General features: G+C 49.8%; 1 protein-coding gene and 1 pseudogene across 9 annotated transcripts; one reads left to right on the top strand and one right to left on the bottom strand.

Moving 5' to 3' along the window:
* Positions 1–5: 5 nt before the first annotated feature.
* On the bottom strand, positions 6–9795 carry LOC131380873 (uncharacterized). 9 transcript variants are annotated; one of them, XR_009209126.1, is made up of 11 exons: positions 8815–9795; positions 7942–8036; positions 7362–7549; positions 5325–5364; positions 4791–4870; positions 3833–4041; positions 2886–3660; positions 2276–2305; positions 1346–1707; positions 896–970; positions 6–370 (listed from the first exon to the last, which is right to left on the bottom strand). XR_009209126.1 is itself a non-coding variant. In XM_058425949.1 (2 exons), exon 1 carries the CDS (start codon positions 6402–6404, stop codon positions 5568–5570), a length of 837 nt encoding a protein of 278 aa, XP_058281932.1. In that variant the 5' UTR covers positions 6405–6407; the 3' UTR covers positions 5336–5364; positions 5535–5567. The 9 variants fall into 9 exon arrangements, 1 of the variants encoding a protein (XP_058281932.1); XR_009209124.1 differs by having other exon boundaries at positions 2276–3660; XR_009209125.1 differs by having other exon boundaries at positions 1346–2305.
* A 1116-nt stretch (positions 9796–10911) lies between these two features.
* LOC116479526 (cytochrome P450 4F3-like) lies at positions 10912–26995 on the top strand (annotated as a pseudogene).
* Positions 26996–27544: the final 549 nt, after the last annotated feature.

Raw genomic sequence — 27544 nt, 5'->3', positions numbered from 1 at the left:
AGGCTAGGAGGAGTCCCTGGGAGAGGTTGGTGTCCACACCCCGTTTCCACCATGGCCCCCTCCCACTGGGCAGTGCTGGGTGCTTTTCGGGCCACCCCTGGGGTCCAGCTGTGCACAGGAGGCCACGGCCAGGGGCAGGCCTGGGCAGGGAGTGGCCCACCACATTCCTGCCTTTCATCCGGGTCATGTCGAGGGTGGACTCTGTGTCTGAGAGGTCTCATGGTGTCCTGCCCCTCAGACTGGAGCAGAGGGTCATGGGGACAGTCTGAGGGTGCTGTCTGTGCTAGCCTCGGGCATGCCAGGACTTGACTCTGTCAACTCTGGAGGTTGTGTGCCTTTGGTACATGCTAGCCTTCCAGAACGTAGCTGCCTGGCAAGCCCAAAGAGAGCCTTTGGGGACAACAGGCGTGGGAGGACCTGGCCCTTCTTAGCTGGGGGCTGGTGGCTTGAGCAGGGCCCATTGGGGTTTCAGTGCCCTGTAGCACCAGGGACCCCTCCCCATGGGATGAGATCCCCCACCCCAGTCCCCTGTGAGGCTGGACCAGAGGAGGTCCTGTAGTTCCTCATGGGGGAGACTCATTTCAGTGGGGATGTGGCTTCTGGAAGGAGAGGCTCCCCAAGGGCTTGGGGCTTCCCTGGGCTCTCCCAGGTTGAGTCCTGGCCCTGTCTGCCCATGAGGCTGGGCTGAGCCCTGGCCTCTGCTGTGGGATGTCCCCTCTGGGGCATTGCCTGGCTTATGTGCCCTGCAGGGACACGCCTGTGCCTCCTCCCAGGTGGGGGTGAGCCAGGTCCTCCTGGGGAGCCAGATCTCTGGGCTGGGGGATCCAGGGAGTGTGGGGCAGGAGGGTCCCTGGGCTGGGGGCTTCCTGCTTACTTCATTGATGTATGAATGTACCTGCTTACTTCATTGATGAGGCACTGGGGGAGTCAGCGTAAACGTGGAATTATGGGCACGCAGCTCATCTTCGTCCTAATGGGAGCAGCAGAGGTCCTTGGGGCCCCCAGGCCTGCCCCCAAACCTCCCCATTCCAGGCCCCTCTGCAGACCCTTCCCTGAGGGACAGAACACCAGGTGGTGGCTGGGGCACCCCTGACACCTGCCCCCTGCACGGACCCCCGGGACACACTTCCCTTTGCCCTGCTCAGCCCAAGCTCGGCCTGAGTTGAGTGCCTCTGCCTGCTCCAGGGCAGGAAAAGGAAACTCAGCTCCGAAGCTATGGAGAACTACATGGCCCTGGCTGGGACTCAGCCTCTGGCCAGCCCCACCAGGGGCTCGAGCCACCCCTTTACCCCTGGCCCATGGGACCCAGGCCTCCGGGAAGGAGCCGAGGGGACTGTCCATTCACCAAGTGCCGCAGGATCTTTGGGAATGACGTTCATAACAGGTGCTCCTCGTGGGCTGGCACAATTTGGGCTAAAGAATCCTGAGAAGCCCCTGACCCATCTGGAAATGAGAGCCCCTCCCAACATGTGGAGCCGTCAGCTGGAAAGGCTCTGACAGGGTTCAGGTGGAGGGGAAATTGGACCCCTGCCCATTTCTGATGAAGAAGAGGGCTTCTCGGATCCAAACTCATTTCGTGACAAGAGCCACGTCCATCAGGCACTTCAGCAACTTGTTCAAAATGTTTCCTGGGAGGACCGTCCTGGGACACCACCAAGCTCCGGAAGGCTTTGGGGCAAGTCTGGGAGGAAGGCGTCATTACTTGCTCTGTGAAATGGTGGTCAAGCTCAGGTCAGACCAGGAGTCTGGCCCTTGACCTCTTTCCATCCTACTTTGACACCTTTGAGACCCTTCTCCTCCTGCTTGCATGCCCAAGTCAGTAGCGAGCTTGAGTCCTAACTACTGCGTCTTGGTGGGTCGCAAATGCTGAAAGTTTTTTTTTTTTTTTGAGACAGAGTCTTGGTCTGTCACCCAGGCTGGAGTGCAGTAGCATGATCTCAGCTCACTGCAACCTCCGCCTCCTGGGTTCAAGCGATTCTCCTGCCTCAGCCTCCCGAGTAGCTGGGATTACAGCCGCATGCCACCATGCCTGGCTAATTTTTGTATTTTTAGTAGAGATGGGGTTTCACCATGTTGGCCAGGCTGGCCTCGAACTCCTGACCTCAGGTAATCCTCCCACCTCAGCCTCTCAAAGTGCTGGGATTACAGGCATTAGCCACTGCATCCGGCCGCAAATGCTGAATTTTAAAGAAGCAACGGCACCCCCCACCCGAGACACCTATGCCTGTGAATATGGGAATGTGGCCCGGGAATATCACTGCCTGGGAATACTCACGGGGTTAGATGCAGAATATGCCACCAGGACCTGAAAGAAATCCTGCTGCTTAGGAAAGAGAGAAAAGATCGTTTTGCTTCAGGCAGATGCTGTTTCATTTTGTCTACAAGCCCCTATGACAAATCCAACTCAAGGTTGAGATGATCCGTCGATTAAGCAGTGACCTTTTCAGGGCATCTGATTATTTTGGGAAATTTCTGGGTAAAATCCACTTTCAGTGAAATGCAAATATCTCAGGTGTGCAATCACTCTGGTTGATTATTTTTCTCCCCTTTTTGGCACAGGGTGAAAGCTCAGTCTTTGGGATATGCAGTTCCACGTTTCTGAACCAGTGCGCGGAGTCTCCCACCCACGACTCCAGCACCTCCCAGAGCAGGTCCTTCGTCCTCCAAGTCCCCAAGGTGTCCCCTCTGCAGCTGATCTCTCCCACTCCATCAGCCCCTGGCCATCCTGATCTGTTATCCATCCCTTTGGTTTGGCCTTTTCCAGAATGGCCGAGTTGGAATCCTGCAGTGGTCGACTGTTAGGCATGGCTTCTTTCCCTCAGTGAAATGCATCTGAGATTCACCCACATTCCTACGGGGGTCAGGGGTTCACTCCCTTTTCTCACCGAGTGGTCTTTTGTTCGAAGGGTGGATGCCCCCTTCCTCCCCTATTCCCATGTCGCAGGTTCTCTTGGTGGCCTCCGGCTGTGAGCGAGGATGAATCAAGCTGTGAACGTGGCACGCAGGTTTTACGTGGACGTCAGTTTTCAAATCACTGGGGTCAGTCTCTGAGACTCTTCTGGGATGTGTGGCGTGAGTCCACGGAGCCTCATGGGCAGCTGCCCAACAGGCTTCCAAAGTGGCTGTGCTCTGTCCCACCTGGCAGGGGTGAGGGTCCCCAGGGCCCCACATCCTCCCGGCATTTGGTGTTGCCAGTGTTGCTTGGGAAGGCTCCTGAGCCCCCTCATCCTGCCGCCCTCTTGTGGGTCCCTACCCCGGTCCCCAGAGTCACAGGGAGTACTTTCCACCATACCGCATGATTTTGTTTGCTGCTATTCATCTCCTTGGGAGCTGCCTGGATTCCGGCCCCACGTGTCCCAGCCAGGCGCAGGGCTTGGAGCCCAAGAGGCACTGAGTCCATGGGGCTGCATGCCCCCTGGGCCAGGAGAGCCCTTGGCCACTCTGTCACTCCTCAAGGGTGACCCCTGCCTCTGCTCTGGGGAAGCCCCCATCCCTCTGGATCACCCCATCTTCCCAGGGACCTTCCAATCCCCATATCTGGTGGAAGTTCCCAGGGGACCTCTTGCCCTTCTTCTTCATGACCCGTAGGCCAAGAGGACGAAGCAGCCTCCAAACAGAAGACTCGTTGCCCCACATGGCCGTCATCCACAGTCCACGCTTCTGGAAGGAAGGAAGGAAGGAAGGAAGGAAGGAAGGAAGGAAGGAAGGCAGGCAGGCAGGCAGGCAGGCAGGCAGGCAGGCAGGCAGGCTTCCTTCTGCAGAAAGCTCCTTCTTTGGCCTGTTTTCCAACAAGCCAAAGGGTCACCAGGAGGGTCGCTGGAGCTCAGCTCACCTGTGCCCAAGATGTGCATCTGATCCTCCATCTAGAGGCCTGGGCTCCCAACACGGCCTGGCCTGTTTGTCCGGCTCTGGCTGAGTGTAGAAGTGTGGTACCTGGTATTTTCCCAGGTTCTCAGCCTTCACTTTCTCAACATTCAGCAAGTGTGACCACACCTGGCCCCACATCTGCAGAGGGATTCCCTTGTAGAGCCCAGCAGACAGCTACGGACAGAGGGACGCTCCAGTGAGACATGGGGTGACCCTGGGGAGGATAGGAGCCTGAGGATTCTGGAAATCTCCAGCCTTTGGCCCCTCAGTTCCTTGGGAGACGTGGGATCTACCTAGGACTGGGTCTCTCCTCCCATGATTCAAAGAATGAAGGAGCACTCAGGGTCATGAACTCTGATCTTTTTATTTTTATTTATTTATTTATTTTGAGATGAGTCTCACTCTGTCACCCAGGATGGAGTGCGGTGGCACGATCTCGGCTCACTGCAACCTCCGCCTCCTGAGTTTAAGCGATTCTCCCGCCTCAGCCTCCTGAGTAGCTGGGATTACAGGAGCCTGCTACCACACCCGGTTCATTTTTGTATTTTTAGTAGAGACGGGGTTTCACCATGTTGGCCAGGCTGGTCTCAAACTCCTGACTTCAGGTGATCCACCCGTCTTGGCCTCCCAAAGTGCTGGGATTACAGGCGTGAGCCACCGCGCCTGGTCATGAACTCTGATCTTGACTTATTCCTTCCTTCGGGTCACCAGGGGGTGTCCCTACCCCTGAGCTAGGGCTGGCCCAGGCCCTGGCATCAGACTCTCTCCTGGCAAGATGAGGTTTGCAGGGAAGAACAGGAAAGCTGGTGTCCCAGTGTGGTGTCCACCCTCTGAGAGGCTGGGGGTGCCAGGACACAGCCGTGGGAGCCCGTCACCCCGACTCTGTAGAAAGTGGTCACAGGGCCCTTCCCTCCCCATGTCACCTCCTTGAGCTCCTATATCACCGCCAGTCGAGAAGCACCCGGAGCCATTTTTCTGTGCCTCTCATCCCCTGACGTCTTCTCTGTCAAATAAGATGAAGTTAGTGGAGCTGCCAGGATGCCCCTTGGATGCTGGGTCCTGGGCTCCAGGGCCCTGACAGGATCAAACTGGAAGGAGCCAGGAAAGGGCCGGCCCCGGGGAACAGAGACCCTCTGATGGTGCCTGGCCTCATATCTTGGGACATGCTGTCCTCAGGCCACAGGCACCACGGGTGTTGGTGGGGTCCCAACATTCAGGTGGGGTCTTGGCACAAGTGGGCAGTGACTACTGAGCCACGACTGTGGTTCTCACTTTGGGGTTTGATCAAGCCACCACGGGAACAGAGTCTTGAGGTCAGGTCCCGCAGGAACTGCCACCCCTCCCAGGGACAGCCTGTCGCTCCCACTCATCACTGCCTGGGCCCACAGGCTGCTGACCACCCACTGAGTCCCCCTGTCCCTGGACCAGCCTCTCATGCAGCAGGGTCAGGCTCTTACCTTTACTTCCAGGGCACTAATGGGTGGCAGCTGCGTCTCACTGTAAGGCAACCCAGGCAGAGCTGAAGACCCGTGCTGGGCCAGGAACTGTCCTCCTCCTCCCCTAGTGGGCCCCAGGGAAGAACCAGCCTTGTCCCCCACCCCCGCCCCAGGTCTCAGTCCAGGGACGCACAGGGAAGGGAGGACGGGTGCTTCCCTGCCAACTGGCACCTGTGATAGGCTGGGGCCTGGGAGAAGAGGGAACTAGGGCCCACCCGACAGGGGCTGCCTGGGGCTTGTGGAGGGCGAGGCTTGGGGTGCACAATGAGGGTGCCCCTCCTGGGCTAGGCAGCATCCTCTGCGGGAGGTCAGAACGTCCAGGCCTGAGGCGGGAGGGGTGTGGCTCAGGGTGGGTGGTCCGGCCCCAACAGCATTTCCCCAGGGAGTGACCACATCACTGGCCCGAGGCCTGCCCAGGGCACGGAGGGTGCGCCGGGGCCCTGTCCCACTTGACGCCCCCAAGGGCCCTCGCGGGGCCTGACCTTCCAGTGTACACCTGCCTCTCCCTGCACCCCGGCTGCCGACCCTGCCTGTTCCTTGACTTTGCCCATCCTGCCCGGCCCAGAGACTGGACAGCCTGGCCCTTCTTTGACCCTCATCTGTCAGAACCCTTGAGGGAGGGCCCTGGATCCACCCACACGCCCGCCTTGACCGCTCTCTCATTGGGCTGCTAAGTGATGCTGGGGAGGTGCTAGAGGCGGTGAGGGTGAGCGAGGCCCCCGCAGGCAGCCGGGATGGCCCCACAGCCCTGTCTCCAGCCTCAGCTGGCTCTCCGGGCTGTCGTCCATCCATCGGTCCCTGCCCTCCTCTGAGCCACTGTGGCAGCCATGCAATGGGTCCCTGGTTGTTCCCCCACCATCCTGCCTGCCCCGACTCGGCCTTCCTGCTCCTCCCTCTGCCTTTGTGCTGACGGATCCAGCGGGGAGCCAGGGTCTCCGGAAGCCCTTGCAGAGCCCTGGGGACTGACCGAGGCCCCTCTGCTAAGGTGTCCCAGGTGAGCCGCTGCCCCGGGCCCCACCGTATGTGCTCACCCCAGGCCATCACCTCCACTCTAGGCTGGCTCCATTCAGGTGCGTCCCAGAAGTGGCACCTCCCGTGGGATCGTCCCCACCCAACCTCCCCCAGGTTCCTCCTTCTCTCCATTTGTGACCCCTGAGGGGCAGGCTCCAGGCTGGGCTCTCCTTCCCAGGACCCAGGCCCCCTCTCAGCACCAAGGCAGGTTGCCTTCAGCCGCAAGCTCTGTTGCATCCCTGGCTTCACCCTGACATGCCCTGGCTGACACCCTGCCCATCTTCCCTTCTGCCCTCCCAGGGCCACAGCCCTCACAGCCCCCCACGCCCCTCTCTGTAGGGTGGCTCAGCTGGGCCCCCTGAGTCCTCAGAGACCTGCTGGACAACTGCCCACAGGCCGGGCCAGGCACCCCCTTGCCCCATGGCCACAACCTGTGGGTCTCACTGGGGCAGGGCCCAGGGTGACAGAGCCAGACCCTCAGGCTGCCCCCTACTCTCATGCTGTCTTTGAGACTGCTCTGCTGAGAGCCTCTCCATCCCCACCTGCTCCCCCAAGATCCCTAGATGAGCCTTGCAGCTCTGGCCTGCCGCCAACCACCTGCAGGGCAGCCAGCTGGAGTTCCTGTGCTGGAAAGGAGGTTGGCCCAAGCCGGGAAGACATGTCCTGCCTCAGAGACGCTTTTCTAAAAACAAAACTCATCCCCTGAGGTGAGTTTGGTGGTGGGCAGGCAGCAGGGACAGAGCACTCACTGCAGAATCCCGAGGCGGTTGGTAACTTTGTAAGCTGTCCACATCCTTGGGCCCCATCAGTGTCCCTGGGACCCAGAGGGGTCCAGAGTGAGGGGGCTGAGGTGAAGGGCTGTGGGGGTGCAAAGGCATGGGCAGCCCGCTCCCGCCCTGCTTCCCAAGGGAGCCCAGGACCCTCCCACCAGGGCACAGTGGGAGAGGCAAGCCCCCGCCTCCCTTGAGGGAGCAGCCCGACCTGTACCTGCTCACACTGGGCAATGATGCCCCCTGCTCCTGCGCAAGTAGGGTAGCTGCGAATTCCTCCACGTCCGTCCTGTGAGACAACATCGCCCAAAGGCTACGCTGCTCCTGACCACTTCAGAGAATACCTGAACCACTCCCGGGGCTCTGAGGCGCTGCCGGCCGGGTAAGCCGCATGCTATCACTGCTCTGGGTGAAAAAAGGGTCCAGACTCAGTGGCCCCGCGCCTGCTGGGGTCTCTGGAGTCTCTGCCCCTGATCAGAGGTGGGCTCCTTCCTAAGGACTTGAGAACAGGGGGAACTGGACTCAGAGGCCTGTTGTCCCCAAACGCCCCGAGACAGGCACACACAGGATGAACTGCATCCAACTGCTATGGGTGAGGGGCCCCTGATGCGCTATCCTGGGCACCTGGAGGCAGACTGGGGTCAGGGACCAGACAGCTCCATATGCTCAGCCTCCCAGATCACTCAGGGACCACCAAGAGGCCCACTTTCCTACAGGGAACAAGACACCTCGTGACTGCTCAATTTCACCCCCATCTCCACTCCCTCTGGCCAGAGAAGCCGCGTCAAGAATAATACCAGCCAAACGGGAGGGTGCTTGGTTTGGGCCAAAGCAGAGTCTGCGCTGATGGAGATGTCTCAGGTGGACGGATGGTGGATCCCACAATTCTGAGCTGTCAATACAGGAAGGGGCCTCATGCTTCCGGATCACCAAGAAAGAATGAGAGAACTCTGGGGACTTGGTTCTGGGAACCCCAGAGGAACCCCTCCCGTGAACAGTCAGGGCAAAGAAAGGGCGAGGCTTCTAGGGGACTAGGCAGAGAGAGAGCCACGTGGGGAAGAGCCTCAGGCCCGGCGAACAAGAGGGATGATCATTACCCTCTGGCCAGCCCTCTGGGCCTCCTTCATTTTCCACAACTGCCCAAGGATAGAGGGCTCCCCACCCCACTCCCAGACAAGGGACCCCGTATGTCCAGTGGGTTCCACAGTGACCCCCACTGACTGCACCCAAAGTCTGGGTTGATGAGATCTCTCCCTGTGGGGACCCACCTTAGAGCATAGACTTGGACGGAAGAGCACCCTCCACCCCACCCACAGGGGCTCCGTCCTGGGGGCTCTTCTAGGGCGAGGCTCAGCCCCACTGGGGTCAGAAACCCCAGGCAGATGTGTCATCCAGAACAGGGAGGTCACAGAGGTCAAGGCTTGAGTTCAGCATGGCACAGGGCAGGGCTGAGAGCATGGCCCAGGGCCACGTCTGGGTCTCTGGGCCAGTTACTGCCCCTCTGACCTCAGGTGCCTCACCTGTTCAGTGGGTGCATTTGAGGATAGCACCCCGCCACCCCGCCGTGGAGTTGCCGTGAGGATGAAGGAGATGACTGTCTACATGGTCAGCACAGAACGGGCACCCAGTGAGTGCTCAGGGACGACCCTCCTCGGGTAGCTGCCACCCACCTGGTTGTGACTGTCCCCAAGTCAGCAGGGGGGAAGAGAGCAGGTCACGCTTTCTTGAGTCTGATCAGGCAGCGGTGCTGAGATGTGCTTCTCACCCAGAAGAGGGTCCTATCTGCACAACCACTTACAGCACCACTGTGTCTCCAACTGCTTCGTGACACGGAGGTAGGCTGGCGGCACTTGGCACAGCGACAGCATGGGTTCACAGCTCCTATCACGACGGGGCCCTACCTGGCTCAGCAGGGCCCAGGGTCAGCGTCCTCCGCCCCCTGAATGGTCAACATGTATGCGTGCAGTTTGTCTGTGTATGTGAGGATGCATGTGTGTGGGTGAACACATCTCTCCTCCAGCTGGGCCTGGCTGCTCCACTCACGTGTGCACCTGGATCCCTGTCACTGTCACCCCCGGGCCTGTGGCCAGCATCAGAGCACCCATAGGTGCTCCCCAGCCTCTGCCCTTTCCATGCTGGGTGGTCCTGGGGATGCAGATGGGGCAGGGGCATAGGGCAGAGGGCAGAGGCCAGGCTCCCCCGTTGGGGTGACTTGGGTAGTGTGTAAAGTGCCAGGTCTCTGTGGCAGGGCTGGATTCAAGGCACCTTCTCACCTCCTCCTCCCAGAAGCCCACTGGGGTGCTGTGACTCACCCCCCACCCCATGGATGGAGGCAATCAAGGAGGCTTCAAGGACAAACCTGTGGCCTGAGATCACCCAGGATCCCACTGACCAGGCCTCCAACGGTTAAGCTCCCACTGAACAGGTCCTAGCTGACCACCCCCACAATGACCAGGTCCCACTGATCAGATTTGGACTGACCAGGTCTTGCTGACTGGGCCCCACAGACCAGGCCCTGGCTCACCAGACACCACTGACAAAGGTCACAATGACAAGGCTGCAGCTGACAAGGCCCTCACGGCCCTCACTGACTAGGCCCCAACTGATGGACCCCACCAAATAGATCTCACTAATCAGATCCCAGCTGAACAGGCCCCAACTATCAGACCCCCACTGACCAGGCCCTAACAAGTGCTGGACCCCTGCTGACCAGGCCCCAAATGCTGAACCCCACTCACCAGGCCCCAAATACTGAACCCCACTGACCAGGCCCCAAAAGCTGAACCCCACTGACTGGGCCCCAAATGCTGGACCCCTGCTGACCAGGCCCCAACTGTGGGATCCCCACCAACCAGGCCCCAACTGCCAGACCCCTGCCAACCAGGCCCCGAATGCTGGACCCCACTGACCAGGTCCCAACTACTGGACCCCCACTGACCCGGCCCTAACAACTGCTGGACTGCACTGACCAAGCCCAAACTGCCAGACCCCACTGACTGGGCCCCAACTCCTGGACTCCTCCTGACTAAGCCTCAACTGCCAGACCCTTGCCAACCAGGCCTCTTCTTATGAGACCCCTGCTGACCAGACCCCCACTGCTGGATCCCCGCTGTCTAGGTCCCAACTGCTGGGCCCCCACTTACCAGGCCCCCACATCCACACCTCACTGACTAGGCCTCACTGATCTGACCCCCGCCGATCAGGCCCCAAATGCCGGGCCCAGATGACCAGGCGTCAACTGCTGGATGCCCACCAACCAGGCCCCAGCTCCTGGACCCCTGTTGACCAGGCCCCAACTGCCAGACCCCAATGACCAGGCCCCAACTGCCAGAGCCCTGCTGACCAGGTTCCAACTGCTGGATCCCCTTTGACCAGGCCCCAACTGTTGGACCCCCGACAACCAGGTCCCAACTGCCGGATTCCGCCAACCAGGCCCCACCTGGCAGACCCCTGCTGACCAGGCCCCAACTGCGAAACCCACGCTGATGAAGGCCCAGCGTCCAGACCTCACTGCCTAGACCGCACTGATCTGATCCTCACTGACCAGGCCCCAACCGCCAGGCCCCACCCACCAGGCCCCAGCTGCTGCATCCCTGACAAATAGCCCCCAGCTGCCGTATCGCCTCTGACCAGGCCCCAACTGCTGGACCCCCTCCAACCAGGCCCCATCTAAGAGACCCCACTGACCAGGCCCCAACTGCTGGACCCCCTCCAACCAGGCCCCATCTAAGAGATCCCACTGACCAGGCCCCAACTGCCAGACCCCCATGGACGAGGCTGCAGCTGCCAGATCTCTGCTCACCAGGCCCCAACTGTGGGACCCCTGCTGGCCAGACCCCAACTATGAGACCCCCGCCAACGAGGTCCCAACTGCCAGACCCCCGCCAAACAGGCCCCAACTACTGGACCCTTTCTGGCCAGGCCCCAACCACTGGGACCTGACTAGGTCTCACTGATCAGATCCCCGCTGACCTTGCCCCAGCTGCAGACCCCTATCTACTGTGGGGGGAGGATTACCCAGGTGCCTGTGGGGGAGGATTACCCAGGTGCCTGTGGGGGAGGATTACCCAGGTGCCTGTGGGGGAGGATTACCCAGGTGCCTGTGGGGGGAGGATTACCCAGGTGCCAAGGCGAGAGACTGAAGACACAAACTGTTTCAGTGTAATAAAGAAAATAGTTAGAATAAGAATAGTCATAATACAAATTAGATATAGAGATAATCATGGACAATTATCAATCATTATTATAAACATTGTAAATCATTAGCTTTTAATATTATTCTTTGTTGCATTACTAACATAACCTAGGAATAACCAGCAGGTAGAGGGTCAGGTGCTGAAGGAACATTGCGAGAAGTGACCAAGAAGGCAAGAGGTGAGCCCTCTGTCACGCCTGCATAAGGGCCGCTTGAGGGCTCCTTGGTCAAGCGGTAATGCCAGTGTCTGGGAAGGCACCCGTTACTTAGCAGACCACGAAAGGGAGTCTCCTTTCCTCGGAGGAGTCAGGGAACACTCTGCTCCACCAGCTTCTTGTGGAAGGCTGGATATTATCCAGGCCTGCCCGCAGTCATCCGGAGGCCTAAACCCCTCCCTGTGGTGCTGTGCTCCAATGGTCATGATGCTCCTTGCCCACTTTCATGCTCCTCCCGTACTCCTGGTTCCTCTTTGAAGTTTGTGGTAGATATCGGTAGAAGGAATAGTGAAAGTCTTACAGTCTTTGATGTTTCTTATAAGTGCATAGAAGAAAACGCTGATGTATGCTGCCTTCTCTCTCTCTGCTTCGGCTACTTAAGAGGGAAGGGCCCCCGTCCTGTGATCACGTGACTTGCTTCACCTTGTTGATCACTTAGAAGATTCACCCTCCTAACCCTACCCCTCTTGTCTTGTATGCAATAAATATCAGCGCACCCCGCCATTCAGGGCCACTACTGGTCTCCGTGTCTTGATGGTAGTGGTCCCCCGGGCCCAGCTGTTTTCTCTTTATCTCTTTGTCTTGTGTCTTTATTTCTTACGATCTCTCGTCCCCACACATGGGGAGAACACCCGCTAAGCCCCGTAGGGCTGGACCCTCCAATCGACCAGGTCCCAACTGCTGGACCCTACTGACCAGGCCACAGGAACTGCCGGCCCCCTGCTGACCAGGCCCCACTGGTCTGATCCCCACTGAGCAGTCCCCTGCTGATCAAACCCCACTGACCAGATTTTCCATGACCTGACCCTCATTGAATGGATCCCATTAAGCCGACCACAGTGACTATGCCCTCACTGACCAACACCCCTGTGAGTAGGCCCCCACCGACTAGGCTTCTGATGACCAGGCCCACACTGCCAGGGCCCCACTGACCAGACCACATGACACGGCCCCACAGACCAGGCCTGTAGTACCACAGCCCCACTGACCAGGCCCCACTGACCCAAACCCACTCACTGGTCCCAACTGGCCAAGAGCTCAATGACAAGGTCACTGCCAACAGTGCTCCTTATAACCAGGCCTCCACTGACCAGGGCCCCACTGAGTAGCCCCACTGGGGAGTCCTTCAGTGGCACCACATTAACTGACCACACCCCTGACAACCAGGCCTCTGCTGACGTAGTCCCCACAGAACATGTCCCCTTTGACCAGGTCCCAAATAACCAAATCCCATGGACCGGGATCTGCCAACCAGGCCACACTGACATGCTTCCAGTGGCGAGACCTTCACTGACTGAGCAGGACCACACTGCCAGGCCTCAGCTGACTAAACCACAATTACGAGGTTTCTACTGACCAGGTGCTAACCGCCCAACCCCTACTAACGAGGCTCTACTTTTCAGATCCTGCCGACCAGACCCCCAGTGACCAGGCCCCTATGGAACAAAATACCACTCCCTACGCCCCCACTGACTAGGTTTTTTGTTGTTTGTTTGTTTTTGAGATGGAGGCTGGCTCTGTCACCCAGGTTGGAGTAGAGTGGTGCGATCTCGGCTCACTGCAACCTCTGCTTCCCGATTAGGTTCAAGCGATTCTCCTGCCTCAGCCTCCCGAGTAGCTGGGACTACAGGTGTGTGCCACCACGCCTGGCTAATTTTTGTATTTTTAGTACAGACGGGGTTTCACCATGTTGGCCAGACTGGTGTCAAACTCCTGACTTCAGGTGATCTACCCACCTCCACCTCACAAAGTGCTGGGATTACAGCCATGAGCCACCATGCCTGGTCCACTGACTAGATTTTTACAGATAAGGCCCATACTGAATAGACCCCAATGACCAATTCCTTACTGAGCAAAACCCCACTGACTTAGGTCCTGCTGACCGGGCTTCCCCCTCACTGACAAGACTCTGGCTGACCACATCACCACAGACAAGGCCCACAATGACCATGTCCCATTGACTGGGCTTTTGATGACCAGGCCCCCATGGACCACCAAAGTGAATGACCAAGGCAAAGTCTCAAATCATCCAAGTTTATTGAGCCTGTGTGAGGACCCACCAGGGAAAATGTGGGTCACAGAAGCACCTGTGGCTGTTATAGATATATGTGTTCCTGTGATAAATCAAGCAGCTGACCAACCATTACCTCTCCCTTCCTGCTCTTTCCACCTAATAAATATGAAGGGCTGTAGAAGCTCAGGGCCCTTGCTCACCAGAAGCGAGGAGCCCCTGACCCCTTCTTTCAAACAGATCTTTTTTGTCTTTGTCTTTATTTCTGTGTTCGTCCCCTTTCGTTCACTCCCAAACTGACAGGGATACTTCATGTAATATGATTTTATTGTACTAAATAAGTCAAATATGTCTCTCATGGACTTCATGTGATCTAACGTAAAAAAAAAATGAGGTCCCAGAGACTGAATTTAGAAGTTCATTTTGTAAAGTTAGTCAAATATCAAAAGTCTAAGACACTTAATATTACAAAATAGGATCATAGGTGATTGTCTGAAGTCATTCATTTAGCCAAAGTAGTAACTCAAACACTTCAAAAAAAGGCAAAGACCTTTATTTTTTATTTTTGAGAGAGGAGACTTACTTTCCCAAATAATAAGCCCTAATAAAGGACAAGGTATGGGGCCAGTTTCTCAAATCTTATAAACAAGTTTCAATCATCTTGACCGTAAGATATAATTTATATAAGCCAGATGCTGGTCTTGCTTCAGTGTGCCTTTAACATTAATGTTCAATTTATAGAGAAACTCTGAACTAATTTCATCTCTCAAAATTGGCCCTTACAATCTTGCATGCTCACCTTTTCCGTGATAGTCCCAGGGTCTAGAGGGGTTCGGTAATAATAGTTTTAATTTCTGGCCTTGTGTCTCACGAACACAGTTTATTTTGATTGTAATCTTCTCTGGGGTCCAAAGATGAGGCTTTAACTGCTGTCGGTATTTAAAATTTAGCAGGTCTTGGTGTCCGTTTTGGACCCAGGAGTCAAAGTCCTGTAACTTAAGAGCACAAGGACTTTAAAAGCAATGAAGAAAGTTACATTAATGTAATAATCTTAATTTTTTACAATCTCAATTTTCTTAGGCATTTCAATAATAACAATAAAATGGAAATCATTTTGATAAGATGAAATATTTGCTTGTTACACCAGTTACCAAAACGCAAAAAAAAAAAAAAGACCTTCTGGCCAGGCGCAGTGGCTCACACCTGTAATCCCAACACTTTGGGAGGCTGAGGCAGGCAGATCACTAGGTCAGGAGATCGAGACTATCCTGGCTGACATGGTGAAACCCCATCTCTACTAAAAATACAAAAAATTAGCTGGGCAAGATGGCGGGCGCCTGTAGTCCCAGCTACTCAAGAGGCTGAGGCAGGAGAATGACGTGAACCCTGGAGGCAGAGCTTGCAGTGAGCTGAGATCTCACCACTGCACTCCAGCCTGGGTGACAGAGCGAGACTCTGTCTCAAAAAAAAAAAAAAGACCTTCTGCAATGTGATTGCTTTTCTCTATGGGGAGTCCATTAAGATAAGCTGCAAGTCAAATCTAATGAAAATGGTAATGATTTAGACACAGACTGTGTCCTGAGTCATAAGTGAGTTTTTAATTTCATAGACGAATTTAAAGCCAAGAGCACAAGAATGTTATATTAGATGAAAACATTTCCTTTAGACTTTAAGATAAAATATTTCTGGTATCAGGCCACATCAGTTAGAACGTGATGAAAAACAGTTACGGGGCTGATGAAAAGCTGAAAGAGACAGTTACTATCTCAGAACTTCTTGAAAAGGAGAGAAAGCTGAAAACAGTGAAAGATGCAACAAAAGTTGAACTTTTGGGTTAAAAATTAAAACTTTTTATAATTTTATTAAGAGTAAATCAGTACTGCAAGAAAATTTTCTTGTTCTAACCATTCTTTAGGGTTTTTTTTTTTTTTTTTTTTTTTGAGACCAACTCTCGCTGTGTCGCCCAGGCTGGAGTGCAGGGGTATGATCTTGGCTCACTGAAACTTCCGTCTCCCAGGTTCAAGTGATTCTCTGGCTTCAGCCTCCCGAGTAGCTAGGATTACAGGTGCCCACCACCATGCCCAGCTAATTTTTTTTTTTTTTTTTTTAGTAGAGGTGGGTTTTGCCATGTTAGCCAGGCTGGTCTCAAACTCCTGACCTCAGATGATCCGCCTGCCTTGGCCTCCCAAAGTGTTGGGATTAGTGGCGTGAGCCACTGCACCTGGCCAAGATAATTCTCTTCTGGGCTGCATTTATAGCTTGATAACCCTCATGCCAAATCTTGACATCTTATGATATTTAGCAGAGATAAATATAAAACTGCTTGACCAATAAATCTAAACAATAACTTATGTTGACAATTCTGAAGACATTTCTAATTTTATTTTACTAATAATTTTAAATCCAGCTTATTTATTAAAGATTTACTTAAGTCACATGAACTGGAAAAGTATTTGGGTTTATTTACTTAATTTATAAAAGTAAATTTTTTTTTATTTTTTTATTTTAAAGCCAATTTGGTATCTTGTGGCCACAATAACAAAACACATGTAAATACACATAAACACATCTAAACATGAGTGCATGTTCATGCACACACACACACAGACCCACAAATAAAGATATTATAGACTGGGTGCAGTGGCTCATGCCCGTAATTCCTGCACTTTGGGAGGCTGAGGGAGGCGGATCACCTGAGGTCAGGAGTTTGTGACGAGCCTGGCCAACATGGTGAAACCCCATCTCTACTAAAAATACAAAAAAAAAAAAAATTAGCTGGGCATGGTGGTGGGCGCCTCTAATCCCACCTACTCAGGAGGCTGAGGCAAGGGAATCGCTGGAATGGAGGCGGAGGTTGCAGTGAGCCGAGGTCGCACCATTGCACTCCAGCCTGGGCGAAAGAGTAAGACTCTTTTCTCAAAACAAAACAAAAAAAACACAACAACAAAAAAAGATCTTACAGCTTTTACTTCAGAACTCTAGCCATTAATATCAAATAGAAACTTACCACTTCACACACACGTGCGCACACACACACACACACACACAAATGGTTAGATACAGTGGTTTTAATCTCAATGCCAGTAGAAAGTTCCTTTAAACTAGAAAAAATTGTATTTTCTTAAGCAAAAAAGAATCCTCATGCTTTTTATGAAGTTCACCAAAAACACATCTTACTCTCCTACCATTCTAACTCTTAGTAACCCTAATTCCCAGTGAAAACCCTAGGATTGCTTAACATAACATGATTTTAAGATTTTAAATTCCAGAAAATAATTTTGAGACTAAATTTACCAAGTTAATCTTACCAAAGATTACTAAAGTCGTGTGAACTGGAAAGCGTCTGAGCCAGCTTTTACTAGTCTGATAAACACTTACTTTTCTATTTTTTTTTTTTTGAGACAGGGTCTCACTCTGTCACCTAAGCTGGAGGGCAATGTGATCATGGCTTACTGCAGCCTTGACCATATGAGTTCAAGCCATCTTCCCACTTTGGCCTCCCAAAATGCTGAGATTACAAGTACGAGCCACCATGCTCAGCCAACTTTTCTTTTCTTTTCTTTTTTTTTGTAGAGACAGAGTCTTGCCATGTTGCCCAGGCTCGTCTTAAACTCCTGGGCTCAAGCGATCCTTCTGCCTCAGCCTCTCAAAGTCCTGGGATTATGAACAGGAGCCACCATGTGCAGCCAACTTTTTTTTTCTTGTTTACTTTAAAATTTTTATTATTTATTTATTTATTCTTAACCCAGCCTTGCTCAAATAACCAACTTTTTAAATTTTACTTTTTTTTTTTTGAGATGGAGTCTCACACTGTCGCCCAGGCTGGAGTGCAGTGGTGCGATCTTGGCTCACTGCAACCTCTGCCTCCCGGGGTCAAGTGACTCTCCTTCCTCAGCCTCCCGAGTAGCTGGGATTACAGGCACACACCACCATGCCCAGCTAATTTTTGTATTTTTACAGAGACAGAGTTTCACCATGTTGGCCAGGATGTTCTCGATCTCTTGACCTCGTGATCCATCCGCCTTGGCCTCCCAAGTGCTGGGATTACAGGCATGAGCCACCGCACCCGGCTTGAAACAACCTTTCTTTAAACCAACTAATGAGAGCTCTTTTATATGACTGATAGTGAAATCGTATCTCCACATGACACATATTAACATATAGACATAACAGATCCAAACAGAAGTAGATCTTGTAGTGTATTTCCTGAGTGCCTCAACGAAACAGCCCTGAAATAGAATGGGATTTTCAACTTTCTCCTGAGTTATTTCTCCCATTTTATCATAAAAATCTGGCTTAACCACACACTTTTTCCTACCATGTATTAAACAAATTAGCATATGGTTTCTGTGTTTGAGATCTTGAGATTTTCTCTGATTATCCCACTGGGGTCTAGATCTGGAACCACATCCCCTCCCACATGATAAATGGCATGGCCTGGTGTATTATCAGGGTTCTCTAGAGGGACAGAACTAATAGGATAGATGTATATAGAAAGGGGAATTTAGCCCAGCACGGTGGCTCATGCCTGTAATCCCAGCACTTTGGGAGGCTGAAGCAGGCGTATCACTTGAGGTCAGGAGTTGGAGACCAGCCTGGCCAACATGGTGAAATCCCATCTCTAATAAAAATACAAAAATAAGCCGGGTGTGGTGGTGCATGCCTGTAATCCCAGCTACTTGGGAGACTGAGGCGGGACAATCACTTGAACCCGGGAGGCAGAGGCTGCAGTGAGCTGAGATCGCGCCCCTGCACTCCAGCCTGGGCAACAGAGCGAGACTCCATCTTGAAAACAAAAAAAGCAAAACAGCAAATCTAATCATACAACCATTATAATGTGAAGAACCATGCCTAGGCCAAATCTGTTGGTTTGCTAACTTGAATTGAACCCAAACATATTGCAATAGTAAATGAATTTTTTCTTTTTCAACTTGCCCAATAATTTGAACTTATTCCAATTGCCTGAAAGACATCCTAGTGGCAAGTTCCTTGGGATGCTTGGTGGTGTCCTTATGTTTGGTAAAGATCACTACAAGGGGTTTCAGTTAGCCTAAGTTTAGCAAATGCTTTTTCACTTTTCCCTTTTACTTCTTTCCTTTTTTTTTTTTTTTTGAGACAGGGTCTCACTCTGTCCCCCAGGCTGGAGTGCAGTGGCACGATCTCAGCTCACTGCAACCTCTGCCTCCCAGGCTCAAGCAATTCTCCTGCCTTAGCCTCCCAAGTAGCTGTGAATACCGGTGTACGCCACCGTACCTGGCTAATTTTTGTATTTTTTGTAGAGACGGGGTCTCACTATGTTGCCCAGGCTGGTCTCGAACTCCTGGGCTCAAGTGATCCACCCGCCTTGGCCTCCCCAAGTGTTGGGATTACAGGTGTGAGCCACCATACCCAGCCCACTTATCCCATTTAATTTCCCACTTTATATAGATCGCAAAATGTTACAAAAGTGGATTATGAGCTTCAAATGGGCAGTTGGATGTTAAGCCTAAATTCCACAGAGAACGAGCATTACCCACAGAGGGGGGCCAACCAAATAGCGACTGTGTAAGTGAGGAAGGGAAGGGTAAACAGCGTTGCACAAAGGGAGACCTTATGGTCCTTGACTTGCCAGAGAACTTACCTAGTAGTGAAGATACCAAAAAAAAAAAATTCATGTGGCCACTTGTCTATTGCTGTAGGTGGCTGTCTGTCAGCCAGGGGCCTGGGAATTCCCAATTCCTTTGACCAAGAGTTGCTTGAGCAAGGCAATTGGTAAGACAGCACACAGGAAAGGGCTAGCAACTGGCTGTTAGGAAAATAGTGCTTTTTTTTTTTTTTTTTTTTGAGACAGATTCTTGCTCTGTCCCCCAGGCTGGAGTGCAGTGGTGCAATCTTGGCTCACTGCAACCTCTGCCTCCCGGGTTTAAACGATTCTCGTGCCTCAGCCACCCAAACCACGCCTGGCTAAATTTTGTATTTTTAGTAGAGACGAGGTTTCACCATGTTAGCCAGGATGGTCTCGATCTCCTGACCTCGTGATCCACCCGCCTCGGCCTCCCAAAGTGCTGGGATTACAAGCGTGAGCCACCGCGCCCGGCCGTGCTTGGCTTATTTTTCTTACCACAATGACCTTCAGTTCCATCCATGTTGCTGCAAAGAACAAAATTTCAGCCTTTTTAATAGCTGAATATTATTCCATTGTGTAGCTATGCCACATTTTCTTTACCCATTCATTCACTGATGGGCACTTAGCTTGATTCCATATTTTGGCTATTGTGAATAGTCTTGCAATTAACAATTAACATGGGAGTGCAGGCATATTTTTAATATATTGACTTTCTTTCTTTTGGATATATAGGCAGTAGTGAAATTTCTGGTTTATATGGTAGTTCTAGTTTTAGTTTTTTATGAGGAACCTCCATGCTGTTCTCTGCAGTGGCTGTACTAATTTATATTCCCACCAACAGTGTGTGAGAGTTCCCCTTTCTCCATATCCTCACCAGCATCTATTATTGCCTGTCTTTTTGACAAAAGACATTTTAACTGGGTTTAGATGATATCTCCTTGTGGTTTTCATTTGCATGTCTTATGACGATTAGTGACACTGAGCATTTTTTCCATCTACCTGTTGGCCATTTGTATGTCATCTTTTGAGAAATGTCTACTCAGATCTTTTGCCCATTTTTAAATTATATGATTTGTTGTTGTTTTTTTCCTTTACTATTGAGTTGCTTGAACTCCTTATATATTCTAGTTATTAATCTCTTGTTAGATGGATAGTTTGGAAATAATTTCTGCCACTCTATAGTTTGTTCCTTCACTTTGTTAATTGTTTCCTTTGCTGTACAGAAGCTTTTTAGCTTGATATAATCCCATTTGTCTATTTTTGCTTTTTTTTTTGCCTGTATTTTTGAGATGTTACACAGAAAATCTTTGCCCAGATCAATATTCTGGAGTATCAAACCAAGATTTCAAGCAAAATTATGCACATGGTTAAAAAAAAGTGTCCAAAAGAGTTTATGGTAAAAATGAACTTCCTTATTAAGCTCCACCCTAGCGTTGACTGTGGTCAATAGTTTTCTGTGTATTCTAGAAAATGGCTATCCTGATGCCCACATTTATATAAACACACATTCCCATTTTCTGTATAAATAAAAGTATATAAAATACACACAGGTCTGCGCATTAACAATATATCTCTGAGGCCAGGCATGGTTGGCTCCTGCTTGTAATCTCAGCACTTTGGGAGGCTGAGGAGGGCAGATCACTTTAGGCCAGGAGTTTGAGACCAGCCTGGCCAACACGGTGAAACCACGTCTCTAATAAAAATAGAAAAAATTAGCCAGGCGTGTTGGCACATGCCTGTAGTCCCAGGTATTCGGGAGGTTGAGGCATGAGAATCGCTTGAACTCAGGAGGCGGAGATTTCAGTGAGTTGAGATCACGCCACTGCATTCCAGCCTGGGTAACAGAACGAGACTCTGCCTCAAAAAAAAAAAGAAAAGAAAAAAGAAAAAAAAGAAACAAAAACAACCTATATATATATATGTGAGATTTAAAAAAATTTTCTCAATTAACAAGTTTTGGGAAATGAGTTTGTTTTTAAATTTGTTTTTTACTTTTGAGAAATTTTATTTATATATATTTATAGAGTGTGATATTATGATATATATATATACAATCTATAGTAATTAAATCAAAGTACTGAACTCACCCACCACCTCATTTACTTATCATATTTGTGGTAAGAACATTTGATAATTTTTTTTTTTTTACCATTTTTAGGTAACTAAAATTGTTAACTAAAGTTACCATGCTGTGTCCAATAGATCTGAACTTATTCCTCTTTAACTGAAACTTGTACCCGTTAACCAACATCTCACCATTTCCTCTCCCTTCCCCTCAGCCCTTGGCCTCCAGTAACCACTGTTCTACTCTCTGCTTCTATGAGCTTGACTATTTTAGATCAAGTTTTACTTATTTCAGATAAGTAAGATCATGCGTGTTTGTCTTTCTGTGCCTGTTTTACTTCACTTAGCATAAGGTCCTCCAGGTTCTTCTGTGTTGTGGAAAATCATATTTTTTGTGTGTTTTTAAGGCTGAATGATATTCCATTGTGTATATATACCACATGGAAAATGGGTATTAATTTACAAAAACAATGATGAGAACAAGTTCTTCTCACACCAAATGAGCTATTACAGATAAGACAAGGGTTATCCTTGACAATCCTTCCACCCCACTTAATCCCCTCCCTTTCTGCAAATGGGTCTCTAGAGCCATAGAATTGTCTGTTTATCTCTCTCTCTCCTCTATTTCATATATCAATCATCATCATCTACGATGTATCTTCTATCTATGAATTATCTATGAATCATCAATATTCATATACATCTGTATACTTTTCCCTTTTGCATATACATATCTATACATTTTATAACTTGTTTTTGTCACTCAACAGTATGTCTTACAGCTATTTTTTTCTGAGTATTTCATATTTTATTCAGCTCATTCCTATATTGGACACTTATGTAAAGGTTTCCATAGGCAGTCGGCATGTGTGTACAGTGACTTTTGCTTACAAGTGTAGACATCTCTGCAGGACAAATTCTGTGAAGTGGAATTGAAGAATCAAAGACCATTTGCACTGTATAATTTCAATTATGATAGAAAGTCCATTTCTATTAGCTGATTTGATGGCACAGGCTTTCCAGTAACTTTACCAAAAGTAGTGTTGTACTATTGAATTTTAAATCTTTGTCAATCTTTAAATTTCTACTTTTAATGAACATTTTCCTAATTAAGAATGAGATTGCATATCTCTTGCACATGTTGATAAGTTATTTGTTTTCTTTTTATGGAAGTGGTTTTCTTATTTTTTGCTCTTTTTCTTTGGATTCTGTAAAAATATTTACTTTTACAAATGTGTATTAAAATTAATCTTGTTTTCTCTGTTTTGTTACAAAATATTGCCTTTTAACTTTTGGAGGATACTTTTGATGAATTTCTATGAAGTTAAATTCCTCCACTTTTTTTCTTCTACAGCCAGAAAATCCGTCCATTTCTCCAAGAGTTTTAGGGGACTCCCTTTACCAGATGTCACATTTTCGCTTATTCACGTATCTGTCTCTGAGTTCTCCATTCTGTTTCATGAGTCTATTTTCTTATTTTTGCAATGGTGCCACACTGTTTGTATTCGTGTGACTTTGTAATTGTTCTTTTAACATTATTTTTTCTTTTTTGGAGACAGAATCTCTCTCTGCTGCCCAGGCTAGAGTGCAGTGGTACAATCATAGCTCACTGCAGCCTCGAATACCTGGGCTTAAGCAGTCCATCTCAGCCTCGTGAGTAGCTCAGACTATAGGCCTGCACCACCACATCTGGCTAATTTTTAAAAAATTATTTTGTCAAGTTGGGGTCTCACTTTGTTTCCCAAGCTTGTATTAAACTCCTGGTCTCAACTGATTCTCCTGCCTTGACCTCCCAAAATGCTATGATTACAAGCATGAGCCACTGTGCCCAGCCTGTAGTAGTTTGTAATATGGAGTGGAATGACTTCCCTCTCTTTAAATTTTATTTTCAGATTGACCTAGCTCTTCGTGACATTTATTTTTCAGAAAAAAATTAGAGTATGTTTATCAACTTCCTCAAAAAATCAGGTAGATTTTGAAACTTGATTTGAATATATTTTATTGGTTGACTTGGATATATGTTGATATGTGGGAAATGGGTTACTTCACATAGCAGTGACACATTCTGCCCTAGTGTGTGGAATGGATATCCATCTAGTCTCCCTGTAACAAACTCCATGTAGAACAAATGTTTGAGGATCAGAAAACCAGAAAAAAAATAGAAAGGCTCCAAAGAAAATTTAACCAGGTAGTTTAAAAAGACATATTTTAAAAAATCAAAATGCCAACTGTAAAAAAAAAAAAAAGAAAACGAATTTGCATAAAAGTAAGTATTCTCTGTGGCAAGAGAGCAAACTCATAATCCAAATGAATAAGAAACAAAATATGCATTCAATGTTTTGCTTGTATTCATCATTGCACTAGGGATACTAGCAAACGCAATTAGACAAGGAAAAAAGAGAGTATGTAATTCAAAATGTGGGGATAAACGTATCATTTTGGCAGATGGTGATTCTGATTCTATACTTAAAAGAAACAAGAGAATCCACTAGAAAACTTTTATAAACACTGATGACCCAGTAAGGGAGCTGAATTCTTTTTCTTGACATTTCTTCCTTTTGTGTGGTTATTAAAATTTTTAATACCAATACACTTAACTGGTTCAAAATCTATAAAATTTACTCACCCCAATGGCCAAAACCACCCAATTTTCACATGTACACAGATTGTCTAAGTTATTATATTTTTGTGTATTTTTCCAGAGCTACTTTAAGCATCTTTAAAAAATTCCATAGTAACGTACTATACACTGCATGGACTGCTCTGTATCTTTTCTCTTTTTTTTGAGACAGAATCTTACTCTGTTGCCCAGGCTGAAGTGCAGTGGCATGAGCTTGGCTCACTGCAACCTCCACCTCCCAGGTTCAAGCGATTCTCCTGCCTCAGTCTCCTGAGCAGCTGGGACTACAGGTGCAGGCCACCATGCCCAGCTAATTTTTGCATTTTTAGTAGAGATGGGGTTTCACCATATTGGCCAGCCTGGTCTCAAACTCCTGACCTTGTGATCCACCTGCCTTGGCTTCCAAAATGCTGGCATTACAGGCTTGAGCCACCACGCCTGGCCCTTTTCTCATTTAAGTGCATATTGCTTGCTTCTTGTATATCTCCTGGGACCTGTGTGAAAATAAGGTTTTCTTAATCTGGAAGTATAAAATAATATTCCCATGGTTTCTCCTACAGCTTTTAAGATTCTTTAAAAAAATTTTTTTTTAAATACTTGATTCATCTGGACATTATCTTGTTATAAGACATGAGAACCAGGTTAAGTTTACTTTTTCTCCATGCTGTTCCCCAGTTATCCCAAGAGCTTTTATTAAATGATCAATAATTTTGCTATTGATATGAGACACCATTTTTAGCATGTACTATGTTCATTGGGCACACAATTTACATGCATTCATTAGTCTTTCTTGGTAGAAATAACAACCAGCTGGAAAAGAGCATGAAAGAAAAGATGCCAATAATAATAATATAAAATACCTGGATTAAATTTAACAAGAAACATGAAATCTCTATATTCCAAATGAATTCATAAATTTCCCTGAACCCAGATAAAAGGTGACACATTTTTCCATAGCAACAAAAGTATCTAGGAGTGGATTTAACAAAATATGCCTAAGATATCTAAGCAAATTTTAAACCTATTAAAAAACTCAGAATCACTGTCTGCTAAAATGATACATTTACCCCACATTTCAAATTACATATTCTCTTTTTTCCTTGTCTAATTGCATTTGCCAATATCTCTAGTGCAGTGATGAATACGAGCAAAACATTGAATGTATATTTTGTTTCTTATTCATTTGGATTATGAGTTTGCTCTCTTGCCACAAAGAATACTTATTTTTATGCAAATTCATTTTCTTTTTTTTATTTTACAGTTAGCATTTTGATTTTTTAAAAAATATGTCTTTTTAAACTACCTGGTTAAATTTTCTTTGGAACTTTTCTATTTTTTTTTCTGGTTTTCTAATCCTCAAATATTTGTTCCATGTGGAGTTCATTACAGGGAGAAAAGGTCTCACTTGCAAACAGAGAACAGGAGAGTTGTGTCTTTGCTACCTTGATAATGATTGGGGCTGGGTGTTTCTTTAGGGATGACCTGGCCTAGCTGCCCTTCCTGACCATGTGCATTAAGGACAGCCTGCAGCTGCATCCTCCAGTCCTGGTCATCTCCCGATGCTACAACCAGGACATTGTGCTCCCAGGCGGCTGAGTCATCCCCAAAGGTGCCCATAGCCTCATGGGGAGGAGCCTCCTGGGTAGGAAGAGGGGGCTCTCAGGCAGGGGGGCCTTGTCCTGACTGCTCCGTTCTCTCCTACAGGCATTGTCTGTCTCATCAGTAATTTTGAGACTCACCACAACCCAGCTGTGTGGCTGGACCCTGAGGTGCTGCCTCCCCGATACCCCTCCTTTTTAAGATCCATTTTAGGGGTCCTAGAGGAGGGGGCAGGGTTTTGACCAAGAGAATCCGACATCACCTCCCTCCAAGACACACACAACTGTCTGTCTCTCCAAGGCTGGCATACCTGGGAGACCCCACCCAGCAACCCTTCTTGGTCTCACCTCCAGGTCTATGACCCCTTCTGCTTCGACCCAGAGAATAGCAAGGAGAGGTCACCTCTGGCTTTTATTCCCTTCTCAGCAGGGTCCAGATAAGGGTGGCCTGTGTCTGAGGCAGAGATGGGGTGATGGGTGTGGCGGTTGAAAACCGGGGACGTTGCAGACAGTCCTAGTTCCAGATTTCCTTTCCTTTCCTCCTCTGGAGTTTATGGGCAAAGGTCCATAGAACAGGTTTGGGTAGTTCCAAGAATGGTCTGTGATATGCTCAGAACCTCCACTCCCATCTGCTGGTCTCAGTTGGGGCTGGTGTCTGGGCCAGGCTACGGGGATATGCAAGCCCATATGGGGGTCCCAGGCACAGTTAGCTCCCTTCTCTGCCCCTCCCTGGCTGCCTTTTTGGAATTCTTAGTTCCCTTCCCTGCAAACGTCCCACTGCTCTGTCTGCCCCTCCCAGTTGGCATTCTTTGTGACCCACTTCCCCTGCCTTCAGGGAGCCCCCTCCCCTTTTATTCTGGGTCGCCTGATGCTACCCAGGCAGCCTGGCCAACAGATGCTTCCTGAGACCACCCCCTCTCTCCCCAACTGTGTGCCAGGCGCTCTCCCAAGAGTGTCACGGGGAGGGCGAATCCTCACCCTTTCACCTACAGATTCCTCCTCCATTCCCAGCACAGCCCACCCTGGCCCATCTTGGGGTGGGGTCGGGGTCAGGACCATCCCTTTTGACCCTTGAGATTCAAAGCCAGACCACTGGATGCAAACACCACCCCAAAGGCATGGGACCTGGATCAGGTTGGTTGGGCTCAAGCCTCAGTTCTGTTGTTTGACTTGGGCAAGTTAATTCCCCTCTCTGAGCTTCAGTTTCCCAACCATATAATGGTGACAACACTATCTACCTCAGGCTTGTCCAGAGGACTAAGTGTGAAAACTCAGAGCTGTGTGTGCCTGATTCGGGGTCTGGGGCCTGGGATGGGGCCGGGATGCGGATCCTGGGTGCAGTCAGATTCCCTTCCCCCTCACCAGGAACTGCATTGGTCAGGCGTTTGCAATGGCTGAGATGAAGGTGGTCCTGGCACTCGCGCTGCTGCACTTCCGTGTCTGTCCGGACCACGTGGAGCCCCACAGGAAGCCGGAGGTCATCATGTATGCAGAGGGCGGACTTTGGCTGTGGGTGGAGCCCCTGAGCGTGGACCCACAGTGACCCACAGTGGCTTGGCCTTGGACCCCACCTGACCCACCCACCCACACCTTTGCAGATTCCCATGAATAAAACTGTGCTGCTCCCTCTGCCTGAGTCTCACCCAGAGCCATCACGGGGTGCTTGGGGACTGTGAGGATTCAGAGGTGGGCTGGGTCAGTGGGAGGCAGGGGATCAGGTGGGCGTCTCTGAGAGCAACACCCTGACTGCCTCCCTGGCTGAACACGAGACCTACACTCTGGTAGCAGGTTCTCTTGGAGGCGGACTATGGACTTTATCCAGTGGGTAATAGGGAGCTATGGGAGGTATTTGAGCAGGAGAGGGACCAGGGTTAAAAAGGCATTTAAGAGAAAGACTGAGGCTCTGAGTAAGGAAGAAGAACCTGTAGAGGTAGATCCATTCATCTGGGCTGCTGGTGCCCCCAGGACAGAGGTCCTTGGCCAGCCCAGAACACAGAGAAAGAGGGGCGCATCTTCTGCCCTGGCTGGCGCTTCAGAATTTTTAGTTCCTTTCCTTGCCAATGTCCCACTGCTGTGTCTGCCCTTCTAGTTG

The sequence above is a fragment of the Hylobates moloch genome, unplaced genomic scaffold (genome assembly GCF_009828535.3).
Source record: "Hylobates moloch isolate HMO894 unplaced genomic scaffold, HMol_V3 SCAFFOLD_12, whole genome shotgun sequence".
Classification (NCBI taxonomy): Eukaryota; Metazoa; Chordata; class Mammalia; order Primates; family Hylobatidae; genus Hylobates; species Hylobates moloch.
This window is presented reverse-complemented; position numbering and strand designations above follow the sequence as displayed.

Coding starts and splice junctions, on each gene's coding strand:
- LOC131380873 (XM_058425949.1), bottom strand. CDS start 6,404: ATGGCCTGGGGTGAGCACATACGGTGGGGCCCGGGGCAGCGGCTCACC.